General features: G+C 39.2%; 1 protein-coding gene across 1 annotated transcript in view; it reads left to right on the top strand.

Annotated features, from left to right (window-relative positions):
- The first annotated feature begins 12,246 nt into the window (after positions 1-12,246).
- The window catches only part of LOC106883177 (uncharacterized), a 114,984-nt gene continuing 112,230 nt past the window's right edge, over positions 12,247-15,000 (top strand). The window contains exon 1 of the mRNA XM_089343420.1: positions 12,247-12,405. Within this exon, the coding sequence (XP_089199546.1) occupies positions 12,375-12,405 (31 nt within the window). The 5' untranslated portion in view covers positions 12,247-12,374. The remainder of the gene's footprint in view (positions 12,406-15,000) is intronic.

The raw sequence follows: 15,000 nt of genomic DNA, 5'->3' as shown, positions 1-15,000 counted from the left end.
CAAGCAGGCAGACAGACAGACAGACAGACGGATAGATAGATAGATAGAGAGAGAGAGAGAGAGAGACATCACACACTACACACGTTCCTTCCAAGCACTGCTGTAAACAGCAGAAGTGAGCTAGAACGTTAAAACTTAGTGCGTATGCACAGCAGAGTTCAAGGTCAATCTGCGTCAAGTGGCTTCACTCTGCATGCTTTAGCTTCGTTACTATGGCAACAGTACTTATTGATCAGACCTCACTTCTCTGTCTATCACTTCTCTGTCTATCTTCCCAGCAATAAACAAAATATAGCTGGTTCCCTTTTTTAGACTCAATATAAATTTAAGTCTTTAAGATAAGAAAACATAATCACTTCGTTTTGAAAGTCATATTTGTTTATTTAGATAATATAATGTGATTAAAATTCTTATTTATTTTTAGTGATGATATAGCATTATTAGGTTTATAAATGTGTCATGCATTCTCGTTATCAGACTTTTTTGTAAATTTTTTTAAAACGAAAACATAAATTATTATTTTGAGTGAAATGCTGGCATACACAAATGAGGCCCCTGACTTCGTTTCCTCATAACTTTCTGGAAAAGGAATTTTTTTCTTAATGAAATTTTCTACAAATACGCTTCAGATGGTGTTGTAGGACACCGCGCAAGGATTTATAACAGGCAAACTATAGGCAGGAACTTTGCTGTAGGCTAACTAGGGAGCTGTTCTGCAGCAGAGTTGACTTCTGATTAAGCGGGCTTCCATGAAACAGGAGTTGACTGGTGGCTGTCGCCCTCATGTGTTCAACTAAATAAATCTTTCACTAACACATTCTGGGCCTCTATTAATTTTTTTGTGTATAGCTTAACTAAAACTATAACTGATTATCCCACAGAAGATCAACAGCTTTCGCTTCGCACATCAAAGTAAATCAGTGACATCAAAGAACCCAAAGATAAGAAGGAACTCAGAAGCTTCCTGGGGACTCATCCACTATATGGGAGGCTTCATACCCAAGCTGGCCGATCACACAGCAAACCTGCGAGAGCTAATGAAAGATGACATAGAGTTTGATTGGTGTGCTTCACATAGACAGGATTTCAGCACAATCAAAAAGCACATCAGCAAAGAGACAACTCTGCAGTTCTATGACAGACGCAAAACAGTAACACTCCAAGTCGATGCTTCTATGAGAGGTGTTGGTGCAGCATTGATACAAGAAGGTAAACCTATTGCATATGCCTCAAAAGCTCTCTCACCCACAGAGACAAGGTATGCAAACATTGAAAGGGAATTCCTGGCAGTAGTCTATGGCTGTGGAAAGTTTCATACATATCTGTATGGCAGACATTTCAATATTGAGTCAGACCGTCGCCCTCTTGAACAAATAGACAGAAGAAACCTCACAAAAGCACCAGCCAGACTGCAAAGGTTACTGTTGAGGCTCCAAAAGTATGACACAATATCAGGTACAAGCCAGGAAAGGACCTGATATTGGCAGACGCTCTTTCCAGACTATCATCACATGATAAACAGGAGATGGAAGGACTTAGTGTAAAGGTCCACCACGTTGTAAATGTGACAAACACAAAGTTGTAACAAATCAAAGAGGAGGCTCTACAGACCTGAGAGCCAAAACAATAACTACAGTGGCTCGAGGACTTGTGGCAGAGCAAGGAATACCAGAGCAGATCATATGTGACAATGGAACCCAGTTCACATCTCAGGAATTCAAAAAGCTAGCCGATGAGTATGGGTTCAACATTATAACCTCATCTCCACACTACCCCCAAAAGTCATGGATTCATAGAAAGACAGGTGCAGACAGTCAAGAGAACACTGGTCAAATGCCGGGAAACTAAGGAAGACCCACACCTGGCACTTCTGTCCCTTCAAGCAACACCACTGAGGGCTGACATGAAGTCCCTAGCAGAAATGCTGAATGGCAGGAAATACAAAACCACCCTGCCAACAAAGATCCAACCTCCTATTGACCAGGATGAGACAAGGGCAAAGCTAGCAGCCACTCAAGAACAAGGACAGAAATACAATTCTATATTTAAGAGATAAGGAATTATGTACATCATAATTCCTTATAATATCCGTCAAATATTTATATTTGACGGATATTTGTCCTCATCTTGTTTGTTGTTAACCTTCATCAGGTGTCTTGGGAAATTTTGAACCTGGGTTCTCATTTCACTGAGATACTTGCAGGACAACATGTGCATGCTCAAGATCATATAACCAAAACATGGATCCCAGCACAAGTCGTCTGTAGAGCCGAAACTCCAAGATTGTACATTATAGAAACTGAATCTGGTAGGCGGCTGAGACGAAACAGGGCCCACATCTGCCCAACACCAAAGCTATCGAGGGTAACATGTGCAACACCTGCAGCATCAGTGGCAACACCAACAAGAACTACAACACCCACAGCAGATGACGGCACACACAGAATGTATGCTTCTACAGGATCATCACCTCAACGGGCACCAACCACCTATCAGCAGCCCAACAACACATCAACATTAGGCTCATCTCAGACATCAGGGCAGAGCACAAGATCCACCAGATGGAGACCGAATATCTTACCACCGATTCGATACCGTTAATGAAAAAAAAAGTAAATAATAACCAGTTCTACTTGATTAGGAAACAGAAAACCACGTGTGTGTGTATGTGTGTGTGTGCAGAATAATCCCGTGGTTTCTGCTGCAGGATTGCTACCCTTGCGTTGACAAGCCATTAGTGTAAAGGAAATTACTTCTATTTCTTTTTTCATTGCCAAAAGATCCTTTTCAAGAAGGGATGTTATATGTTCACATCTATGTGTATGCGTAGGTATGTTGTTGTTGGCACTCCGTCGCTTACGACGTCGAGGGTTCCAGTTGATCCGATAAACTGAACAGCCTGCTCGTGAAATTAACATGCAAGTGGCTGAGCACTCTACAGACACGTGTACCCTTAACGTAGTTCTCGGGGATATTCAGCGTGACACAGAGTGTGACAAGGCTGACCCTTTGAATTACAGGCACAACAGAAACAGGAAGTAAGAGTGAGAGAAAGTTGTGGTGGAAGAGTACAGCAGGGTTCGCCACCATCCCCTGCTGGAGCCTCGTGGAACTTTAGGTGTTTTTGCTCAAGAAACACTCACAACGCCCGGTCTAGGAATCGAAACCGCGATCCTATGACCGCGAGTCCGCTGCCCTAACCACTGGACCATTGCGCCTCCAGCTGATGCTATAGGAAAAAGATAAATAAAGGTGTGGTACAACCTGTTCAAAGATGGCCGCACTTCAGTAGAGAGGGAGCCACGTTCTGGCAGACCATCGAAAGAGGAGTTTTATTGATGTAAGAGAGAAAGGAAAGACTGATGGAGTTATTTGGAACCAGAATTAGACCTACAGGGATATATATGCAATATGAAAGTTTACCCAATGTTATGGAACTAGAGAACCTCATGGAATATATAACAGACAAAAAAGACTGATAATTAATATGTATAGTGAGAACAGTAAAATGGAACTGCGAGCTTTGGGCGACTCGTAAGCTATTATATTCTTTCGTTGTTAAATATTTTATTTCGTATTTCATCATTCGTTTTATGGGTAATCTTCAAGTTTAGGGGGATGAAAAAAATAAATAAAAATATTCAAGGGAAGTAACTGAACGTCTTACCAGTATTCTCCGTACATCTCTGTTTATAAATAAATCACACACGTGATTTGATTGACGTTAGGGTTAGGGTGTGATTTATTTATAAACAGCTAGAAGAAAACGGATAATACTGGTAAGTTCAGTTATTTCCCTTGAATATTTTTATTTATTTTTTTTATCCCCCTAAACTTGAAGATTACCCGTTTTATGTACCCCCACGTTTTGTGTTGTCTGTCCTTGTAGTGCCCCCCCCCCACCTCTATGTTATGGCAGTTCTGGCAGACCATCGACTAGAAGAAACGACGAAATGATTGGTCCGAGGAATAGTCTATGAAGACCATCTTGTTGCCAAAGCTGGTATCAGCCACGCGTCGTTCAAGCATTTCTCACCAAGCAAAACACACCACTTGTTCGTCAGGCTTCCTAATTTCCCAGACTTGGTGCTGTGTGACTTTTGTCTATTCCCAAAGCTAAAAAAAAAAAGAAACCACTCAGAGGGAGAAGATTTGAGTCAACAGACGACATTAAGCAAAATTCGACGGCACAGCACTACAGCATCCCAAAAAGTGATTTTCAGGAATGTTTCCAGCAGTGGCTGGAATGCTGACAGTAAGTGTGCAGACTCCCAAGGCAAATACTTTGAAGGAGACTAAATCAAAATGGTGAGTTTTTAATATGACTTTTTTTTATTGGGGCCAAAGTGCGGATACTTTTCGACTACATTTCGTATTGATGGGCAACTGTGCAGTCTTGCGCTCAGAGCAGCTGAGAGAGATGCTTGAAAGGTGGAGCACAAGACTCTTCTTCAGAGCTGCATACAAGCCAGGTGGAAACGGGAATGTGGAACGGCACCACCGTACGATTACAGCCATGGGAGGCAGTCTTCTGGTATAACATATTGAATACCCATCAACCTTGGGTTTTCGAAGGGGAGGGAGATGCCAGCCCCGTGACTCTAAGGAGATCTCAAAGGGAATGTCGCCCCCACGTCCCGAGATGGATGGAGGATTACGAAACAGAACAGGGGAACAGTGATCTTTAGACCATGGTGGAAGGGTAATTGACTGGAAGGCGAAGGTAAAGACATCGCAAGACTGGAAGGGTTAAGATGACTTCACGTCGGTAAGGAACAACAAAAGTTTCCCTCTTTTTAGGTTGTCAGCGGTAGAGTCCAGACGTGCTGTGAAGAGATCGGCCGAATCAACACATGATAACAAGTGAACGTTCTGCCAGCGGTACCTGATTGCAAGTCGAGGTAAGTGCAACTCTATTTTCGTGCCCTTAAACCAGAAAAATGTCATTAAAATCCACTATAAACTTTTATTAAGGAAATTACTGAGAAGTAATCTGTTATTTGAGTATTAAAGTATAATTATGCTTATAATAGTGTCAGTTAAAGAAAGATACAAAGACTGTTTGTCTTAGTTTATTTTTAGGTGACTTGTGTAAACAAATCTGCCGTGGGCCTAGGATTCATAAAGCCAGGGTTTATTCCACTTTCCATGGCGTATACCGTAAATCCTCGAGTATAATCCGCATTTTTTTCCCAAAATTTAAAGGTCAAAATCCCTAGTGCGTACTATATACGAGGTTAAAAATGAAAAATATTTTCTAAGCCAGGTCCGAGTCTCTTTTTTGCTGTCCGGCAATGTTTATTCAGACGCATTTTGTGATGTCGGGCTTGTAACTGATAGTGATAAATATGTAAAGGCAATTTATTTAATATTCATTTTTCACTGATGTTATTGCTGTTATTTCTATATTTTTACTGAAAAGGCCGATATTTCGTACTGGTATCGAAAGATCGCCTTACGTTCCTTCACTATTTTTAAAGGATTGTAGTAACGCCTGCGCATGCGTAGAATTAAACAAGCAAGCGTTTCCCGCTCAATTCATTCTCTTTCACGCTGGCCAGCGATTGAGCATGGACGTGTGTTTTAAAGCTGTCCCTACATCTTTCGGTCTTATACTCGACAGCTCGTTATTCTCACCTCTAAAGATGTATAACTAAAGATATGTATGTTTTACCACCTAAATAAATGTTGTTTGAGTTGTTTAGTCTGGAGCTCAGCGTTCCGTCTATTTCTTTAATTTTATAGTAGAAAGTCAGGTATACAATCTAAAGATGTATAGCCCACATTCTACTAAAGTGGTGACCCCCGACGAAGAAAAAACGCAGAATGAACTACGGATTACCAACTTATAACTGGTGAACCTCGACTAAAGAACAAATACGGCCATGGAGACTGAACTACACATTACCAACATCTCCAAACATAGTCAACACGACTCAACAAGCGCGGTTTTTATTCTCGTCTCTATTAGAGTGGATTTTTTCCACTCACGAAAAACAGACAGGATTTACGGCCTGCTTTTTATGTTTGTATATGTCGCATTTCACACTCTCACGTTACACATACATCTTTTATGCCACACAATAACTCTTGTTATTCATTTCGCACGGTCGTTCTTTCATCTTGGGTTAAGAAATTTTTTCTTTGAGGTTTTCGCTAATGGTCGTACAGAAATTGTGTCTGTCGATCGTTCTGTAAAAGCGTACCTCTTCAAACACTCATCACCAAACAGCCTTTTCGACACCAGCGTCGTGCGCCAACCAAGATTACCACCGTGACGACAACAATTACTACTATCAATTACAAGCTTTCCCCCCGACGTCGCCAAGTTTCAACTGAATCATTACCACCACACATACAAAGCACAGCTATAGCAGTTCCTGCGCCGACGTCTTCATCAATGTACTCTATCTCGGTGTTTTGGGATTTTTTTCGCAGTCTATACTACAGACACTTTCACTTGTTCTGTGTTTTTTCTCACACACACACTTGTGCACTCATACATTTTCTTTCCTTTCAGGGAAAACAAACTCTCAGACTTTTACATCGCGTGATTCCAGTTTCCTGGACAGTTGTCATCATGGTTGTTTTGTCATTGTCATTTCATTTATACATTGCATGTTCTGTGTTTTTTCTCACACACACACACACACACTTGTGCACTCATACATTTTCTTTCCTTTCAGGGAAAACAAACTCTGACTTTTACATCGCGTGATTCCAGTTTCCTGGACAGTTGTCATCATGGTTGTTTTGTCATTGTCATTTCATTTATACGTTGCATGCATGTATTTCACAAGTGTACATTTCTTTTCTTTGAATTTTCTTTGTGTGTTTGTACCACATCTTGTGGGTGGTTTTTCAGTGGCCATCCTGCCTCAGGCGTTCTAACAGATTTTATTTATCGTGCGTTTCCGCTCTGGCGAGGGAGCTCTGTAGTAACGCCTGCGCATGCGTAGAATTAAACAAGCAAGCGTTTCCCGCTCAATTCATTCTCTTTCACGCTGGCCAGCGATTGAGCATGGACGTGTGTTTAAAGCTGTCCCTACATCTTTCGGTCTTATACTCGACAGCTCGTTATTCTCACCTCTAAAGATGTATAACTAAAGATATGTATGTTTTACCAAGTAAATAAATGTTGTTTAAGTTGTTTAGTCTGGAGTTCAGCGTTCCGTCTATTTCTTTAATTTTATAGTAGAAAGTCAGGTATACAATCTAAAGATGTATAACCCACATTCTACTAAAGGATGAAAACCTGGTGAAGTTGGCGGAGGTAAAGGACATGGACTGCACCTCATTTCAGTTTTTTTCTTTTTCTGGGGGGGGGGGGGTCTTTTTCTACAGAAACCAACTTTTTCGACTGCAGAGATCCGAATCTGCCCCAAAAAATCGGCATTTCAAAATTTTAATTTCTTCCCCTCCCCCAATCAATTTTTCACTTTTTTTAGAAATTTTTTTGCCGAAATACATAAAAAAAATACGGAGATTATGATTCTGGGAAGAAGTTTTTGTAAAATTCCAATTTTTCAAAAATAAATAAATAAATAAACACCCCTCCCCTCCGCCAGCACATCTGTGACAGAAAGTGAAAATGTTGTGGTTAAGGGTCTTCTGGAATTAAGAGAGGTATGTAAAAATTAGTTTTTGCACACACACACACACAAACGATAACAAAATGACATTTAATTTTTTTTTTCTTTTTTGGCAATTCGTATTTAGAAAGTGGATCTTCGGTTTGGCTGTTGTTTCTAGCTTATCGGACTCTCCGGTTGGAGCGTACTTAAAAACTGAAGATTTTGTAAACCCCAAAAATACGTTTTCAAAATTTTGAAATTTCGACTTTTTTTTTTTTTTTTTTTTTTTTTTTGCAGATTCGGAATCTCCGTAGTCGAAAAAGTGGGTTTCTGTAGGAAAAAAAAAAAAAAAATGAAAGCGGGTGCGGTCCATGTCCTTTATCTTATATAAGTTTATAATATACGGGCCTTGCATGTCTTTTAACATACGCTTTTTTTTTTTTTTTTTTTTTCTCCATCTATTTACTTGACAGTGAAATTTTCACGACGCTAAAATATACTTTAGCCCTAATAATCTTGATACGGCTACTAAGGGAGTTAATGCGAATTGTCTCCCTTGATCTGGCTTCGAAATATTTTTTTTTTTAATGGTTAGAATTTTCTTTGCTATCGTTTACTTTTCTAAAGCCATTGTATGATTTATGAAACACAGTTTAAATTGAATTTCACCAAGTTTGTTTGCAATAATTCAGTATAAAAAGAATTTGTTTGACTAAATCCTACAAAATGGTGCTCCAACATAGTCGCAATCTCATGATTGATAAATAAAAAAATTGGGAGTAAAGAAATGGAGACAAGATGAATACGAGTTAAATAATCAGACGATAAACATGTACACTCCCTCAGTAATAAAATATGGTAACAAAAGGGTTAAGGAGTACTATGAGAGGAAATACGTTGCTAACAGTAATGCCTCAGAAGCGGTTCCTACCGTTTATCCCAAAGATGAGAGTGAGTCTATCAGACATCTTCATTAGACGATCTCATGGGCTCCAGATTTGAGGGTGTATTTACCCGAGCTCGTGTATGGTTAAAGGTTTTTATCTTTTACTTGCTCTTGAAGAGTTTAATCAAACAAATTAACCCTGGTACTCCCCCTCCCCTACCTTATTTTAAACCTGATACTTATTCTATTAGTTTCTTTTGCCAAACCACTAACATATGGATGGGGGTGGAAGCAAATCAACTCTGGTTATCAACTGATAGAGGGACAAACACAAAGAAACACCCACATACACACACACACACACACACACACACACACGGCGAGCTGGCAGGATCGTTAGCCCACTGCGCTTTCTAACCCTCTCTTTAGCGCGATGCTTTCGACGTGACAACTACTTGCTCCTTTGGCATGCCTCAACGAAGCTCTTAATATCCAGATGCCGATTACAAGTTAACCAGCGGCTACCAGGCTGAATGACACAGGATTTGTAAAAGCTAAGCATCACCAAAAATAAAACTTATTTTTATTATGTTGTTAATTGTTCTACTGTTTCTTAATATATAATTTTGTTGAAAGGTGATAGAGACACTAATGTCTCTATTGCAACTGTCAACCTTTTACAAGCTTTTCGTTTGGAAACTATGTGGGGAGACTTCGTGTGTATATGTATGTGTTCTTTTGCATTTGTTCTTTGACAACCATTCTTGTGGTAGGGTCCAAGGTTATAGTTTATCACCAATCTATATTGTAAACTCATTGTTTATGTCTCCATGTCTTCACAGTTTAGCAAAAAGCGACCAACAGAATAAGTACTAGGTTTATAATTACTGAGGTTGATAAAATAAGTATCAGGCTTTAAATAAAACAAAGGTTACAGGGTTAATTTGACTAACCCCCTATAAGATGTTGCTCTTTTGCAAGCTTCAGGGTAATTTCACAAATGCTTGTGGCATGACAGAAGCACCCAGTACATTCTATAAAGTGGTTGGCATTTGGAAAGGCATTCAACCATAGAAGCCATACCAAAGAGAACACTGGAGCATGATGCAGCTAGTTTTCATCTCTGGGCCCCTTTGATTGCTGTTTATTCTGGTAGACCCACCCCCATAGCCGTTTGATGTTTAAAAACTAGTTTTTTTTCATATATTTCTTCAAAAATTCCTATTTTGTTTTTCATCAACTCACTTTTATATTTTACTTGTTTCAGTCATGTAACCGTGGCCGTGCTGGGGCACCACCACCATTTTGTGGAATTTTAGTTAGTTGCTCTAGTTGATCTCAGAACTTCTTTTCTTTTTTATGTTGGTACTTATTCTGTCAGTTTCTTTTGCTGGACCACTAACTTATGGGGACATAAATACACCAACACCAGTTGCCAAGCAACGGTGGGGGACAAACAGACACACACACACACACATATATATATATGGGGAGAATTCACAAAAAAACAACAGACGAAGACAGGTGGTGTTGAAAACAAATAGATGTATTAGCATAACGCTCAGGAATAGAGAAAGTCTTTGACGTTTCGAGCCTACGCTCTTCTACAGAAAGAAACAAGGAGAGAAAAAAATGTGTGTAGTGGTCAGCGATCTATCATGACAAAATATTTAGTTACATATTTAGGAGCTGCTTATAAATTTACTTATTGAATTTATTTACCAATACTGTTGTACAGTAGGGAAAATGTGTTTGAAAGTTGTGGTTTCTTTGGTATGTTTGTTCCCAAACAACACTTATTTTAGTGCTGTTGACACTGCCAGACTGAATGGTATTGTTCAGGTGTCGAAACCATAATGATGATGGAGGTATGTTAGATTGTTGGTATGGCTGTTTTTGTATATGTGGATTAGTATTATAACACATCCTTTTGATGGGCTTCTTTCAGTTTCTATCTACCAAATCCACTAATAAGGCTTGCCCTAGGTGTCACGTAGTGAGAGTGAACTCAGAACCATGTGGTTGGGAAGCAAATTTCTTACCACACAGCAACACCTGTACCTAAGTGTAGGTTTGTAAAAGCACTCTGGGAAAATGTGTTTCAGTGGCTCAAAACATGTTAAACTATGTAAAACATTAGTGAAAAGGAAAGCTGACTGTTTCTTGCAGAAATATATCTAATATATTTACTGCAATAAATATATCTAAAGCAGCATCCCCCCCCCCCCCCACCTAATTTACTAATTTTTCTTGTGTGGACTCCTAAAAATTTTATATGGACCTGATCTGACCCATGCATGGTAAAATGGATATTAAAGGATTTCCGAATGTAAATAGGAAATGAAACGTATTTGGTAATGTTGCAGATCGAGCTGATGCTGGTGTGTAAAAGTCCACGTGTGTGTTAAAATAAATGACTCCAATGCGTACTGCATTGCAAGTGGTGAAAATAAATAAAGTTCACAAAGGTTGGTATAAAACACATCATAATTTATTCAAACTAATAAGTACTGGTAAGATGTAAGGCAAATTCGTTTTCCTGTGTGTGTGTGTATGTAAAACCATTAAATGGTGTAGTGAGACAGGAAGATATTGCATGACTTACTGCATATATTTTAATCGTTTATGCAAAGCAGACTGAAAACTGATATTCATGAACTGAGTTGTGCAGTCATCATCATCGTTTTCCATGCTGGCATGGGTTGGATAGTTCAACTGGGGTCTGGGAAGCCAGAAGGCAGTGTAGTTATCTATTGCTCTCTCTCTGTCTCAATGTAGTTACCTATTGCTCTCTCTCTCTTTCTCTCTCTCTCTCTCTCTCTCTCTCTCTCATCCCCCTTTTCTTTCTTTAACTAGTTACCTGTCTATGTTTATCTCTCTCATTGCATCTCCCTCCTCATCTCTATCCTCCCATCCTCTGTCTGCTTACCTATCTATCTTTATTTTCCCTCTCCTCACTGTCTGTCTACCTAGTTACCCCCCCCCCTCTCTCTCTCTCATTACCTGTCTTAGTTACCTATCTCCACCATTTTCACTTCTCTTTCTTCCTCTGTAATTAGTTATCTCTCTGTCTCTTATGTCTTCTCTCTTTTTCTTTCTGTCTAGCTAGTCTTCATTTTAGCCATCACTGCCAAAGCCATACTGGAGCACTGCTTTCACCTCACTATCTATCCCCACCACCTCCACTCTCTCTTTTTCTCTCACTTTTTCTCTCTCTCTGTCTATTTATCTTCCTCTCTATCTCTTTCTTTCTCACACTATCTCTATTTCTCTCTCCCCCTTTCTATCTCTTTATCCATTTTCTATTTCTATCTCTCTCCAGCTCTCTCTCTCTCTAACTCTTCTGCTCCAAAAATGGACCATCAAATATTTCTTCACTATAATATTAATTTTACAACCCACACTCAACACTAAGTCAAAACAACGCTTAAACTTTTAAAAAAAGGCATTTTAGTTTGTACAAAACTCTTCAAGGCACCCAACAATAAAACCAGCCAAAAAGAAAAACAATATGAATAAATAATTACCAAAACCAAGAAAAATATCAAAGAAAAAGCAAACAAAGCCGCTTGCTGCCGAACTGGAAGTATTTTCGAGTAACCTTGTCAAGCTCACATCAAAACAAAGTTTTGTTGAATTTGGCTGCTAAGAAGTCCTTAGAAATCATGTGATTTCGTAAGGTTCTGTTATTTTTAAATTCCTGACTTTTGTTTGACAGATGCTTGTCTTTGAATAGATCAGAAAATGGCATCGAGTAGGGAAGGCATTGGCCGGTAGATTGCTATACATTGGTACATCGGTTAGTGGACAGTTATTTAAAGCTGATTATCAATAGTCACACTGTCACATTTCAAAAACATCTAGTTCCAGAAACAGAAACAGAAGTGCTTTCAAAACAAGATTTCAGTTTCACTATGAATTATTTTATACTTTCTACATTTCTGGGTGAGTAAAATGTTTTTATATTCTTCTTATATTATAATTCCATATTAATAAGTTCGTTTGTTGTACTAATGACTTCCAATTTATAGAATTGATTTGCTTCTTGCAAGAGATCGCATGAATATGACTAAAGATAACTAATCTACAAACTCTATTAATTCTATCAAATATAGGTGTATGTATGGCTGTGTGGTTGAGGAACTTGCTTCCCAACCGTGTTGTCTTGAGTTCAATCCCACCATGCAGCACTTTGGACAAGTGTCTTTTACTGTAGCCTCAGGCTGATCAAAACCTTATGAGTGGATTTGGTAGCTGGAAACTCAAGGAAGCTTGTTGTATGTGTGTGTGTGTGTGTGTTATTGTCCACTACCATTTGATAACTGATGTTGGTTTGTTTATGACCATGTAACTTAACAGTTCAGCAAAAGAGACTGGTGGAAGTATCAGGCTTTAAAAAAAATTAGTACTGGGGTTGTTGTGTTCAACTGAACCCTTCAAACTGGTACTTCAGCATGGCTGCCATCCAATGATTGAAACCAGTAACAGACAAAATATAAAAACATACGAAACTTTGTTTAACATCAATCCTTAATTATTTTGAAACCATACAAACTGAAATCATTAACTACATAAACATGCAATGAACCCCAACTCCTCCAAACTATTGGCCAAAGGCAGCGACCTGACAGAATCGTTAGCACACTGGACATGCTGCTGAGCATTTTGTCCATCCTTACATTCTGATTTCAAATTCCACTGAGTCATCTTTCCCTTTCATCCACTCAGGGCCGTTGAAATAGGTACCAGTGAAGCCTTAAGCTCATTGTGGAAAGGATTATTATTATTATTATCTTAACCCATTAGTGCCCAAATTTTTTTTTCATCTAATTTATTACCAAAAATCTTTTTTTATACAACTTATACTAATTATATTAAAAAAATATATACTAAATATATTAAAAAAAAAATTTATTACAATATTTGAAAGACAATCCAGTCTTGATGACTAACTAAAGATATCTCAGAAAAATACAGGTGTTGCAGAAATATGATGGTTTATCCTTCTGGTCCTAAAAAAAAGGACCATAAGCGCTAATGGGTTAATATGGTTTATTATGAGAAACTGTATTGTCTGGTCTGTGAGGGTGGAGCAGGTGGTAACACACTGAGCAATAATTGTTTTTGTTGGTTAATAACTGAGCTCAAATCCTGCCTGTCTGCTGCGTTTTATCCCTCCATTGGTCTGCAGGAAATATTTACTGTAACCAGATGGCTACACCAGATTGGAGCCTGGTGTAGCCATCTGGTTCACCAGTCCTCAGTCAAATCGTCCAACCCATGCTAGCATGGAAAGCGGACATTAAATGATGATGATGATGATGACGAGTTCCATAGACTGTTGTTGTTGGCACTCCGTCGCTTATGACGACAAGGGTTCCAGTTGATCCGATCAACTGAACAGCCTGCTCGTGAAATTAACGTGCAAGTGGCTGAACACTCCACAGATACGTGTACCCTTAATGTAGTTCTCGGGTACAATTTCTATTATGCAATAGAAATTTATACAGGATCAAGGGCTCACCAACTGACAGGGTCAAGGGATCACCAACTGACTGGGGTACACCAAAACCTTTGTAACCTCGAGGGCAGAGAACAACAACAGGAATTTTTGCTTAGTATACAAAATTATAATAATTTTTATGATAATGTCGTTATGTTGATGCTTAGTCCAATCTCATCAGTAAGTAATAGTGTAGGGTTATGATCAGGAAAATATCCAACCATGGTCATCCCACCTTTTTTCTGATACATTGTATATATATATGTATATATTTGTATATATTACTTTATCCATCCAATATTTTTTCCAAAATGCTTCATACACTCACACACACACATATATGTATGTGCATGTGTATATATGTGTGTGCATATATGTGTGTATACATGTGTATATGTATGTGTGTGTGTATTTATATATGCATAAGTGTGTGTGTGTGTGTGTATATATATATATATGAGAAGACCCGGCAAGCCAAGTAAGATTGTTGCCAGTGCCCCTGGACTGGTTCTTGTGCGGGTGGCACATGAGATGCACCATTTTGAGCGTGGCCGTTGCCAGTACCGCCTGACTGGCTCCCGTAGGATTTTCGAGCGAGATCGTTGCCAGTGCCCCTGGACTGGCTTGTGCGGGTGGCACATAAAAGACACCATTTCGAGCGTGGCCGTTTTCGTGCGGGTGACACGAAAAAGCACCCACTTCACTCTCTGAGTGGTTGGCGTTAGGAAGGGCATCCAACTGTAGAAACTCTGCCAAATTAGACTGGAGTCTGGTGTTGCCATCCAGTTTCACCAGTCCTCAGTCAAATCGTCCAACCCATGCTAGCATGGAAAGCGGACGTTAAACGATGATGATGATGATATATGTGTGTGTGTGTGTGTGCCAGAAAGAAGATAGAATTCCAGAATTAAAGAATAAGAACTGTGGTTGATTTGTTTGATTAAACCCTTCAGTACAATGCCCCAGCATGGCCACAGTCCATTGACTGAAACAAAAAGATAGAAGATAAAGCAGTCTGGGATTGTGAGACATGTCAT

The sequence above is a fragment of the Octopus bimaculoides genome, chromosome 27 (genome assembly GCF_046866305.1).
Source record: "Octopus bimaculoides isolate indiv1 chromosome 27, ASM4686630v1, whole genome shotgun sequence".
Taxonomy (NCBI): Eukaryota; Metazoa; Mollusca; class Cephalopoda; order Octopoda; family Octopodidae; genus Octopus; species Octopus bimaculoides.
This window is presented reverse-complemented; position numbering and strand designations above follow the sequence as displayed.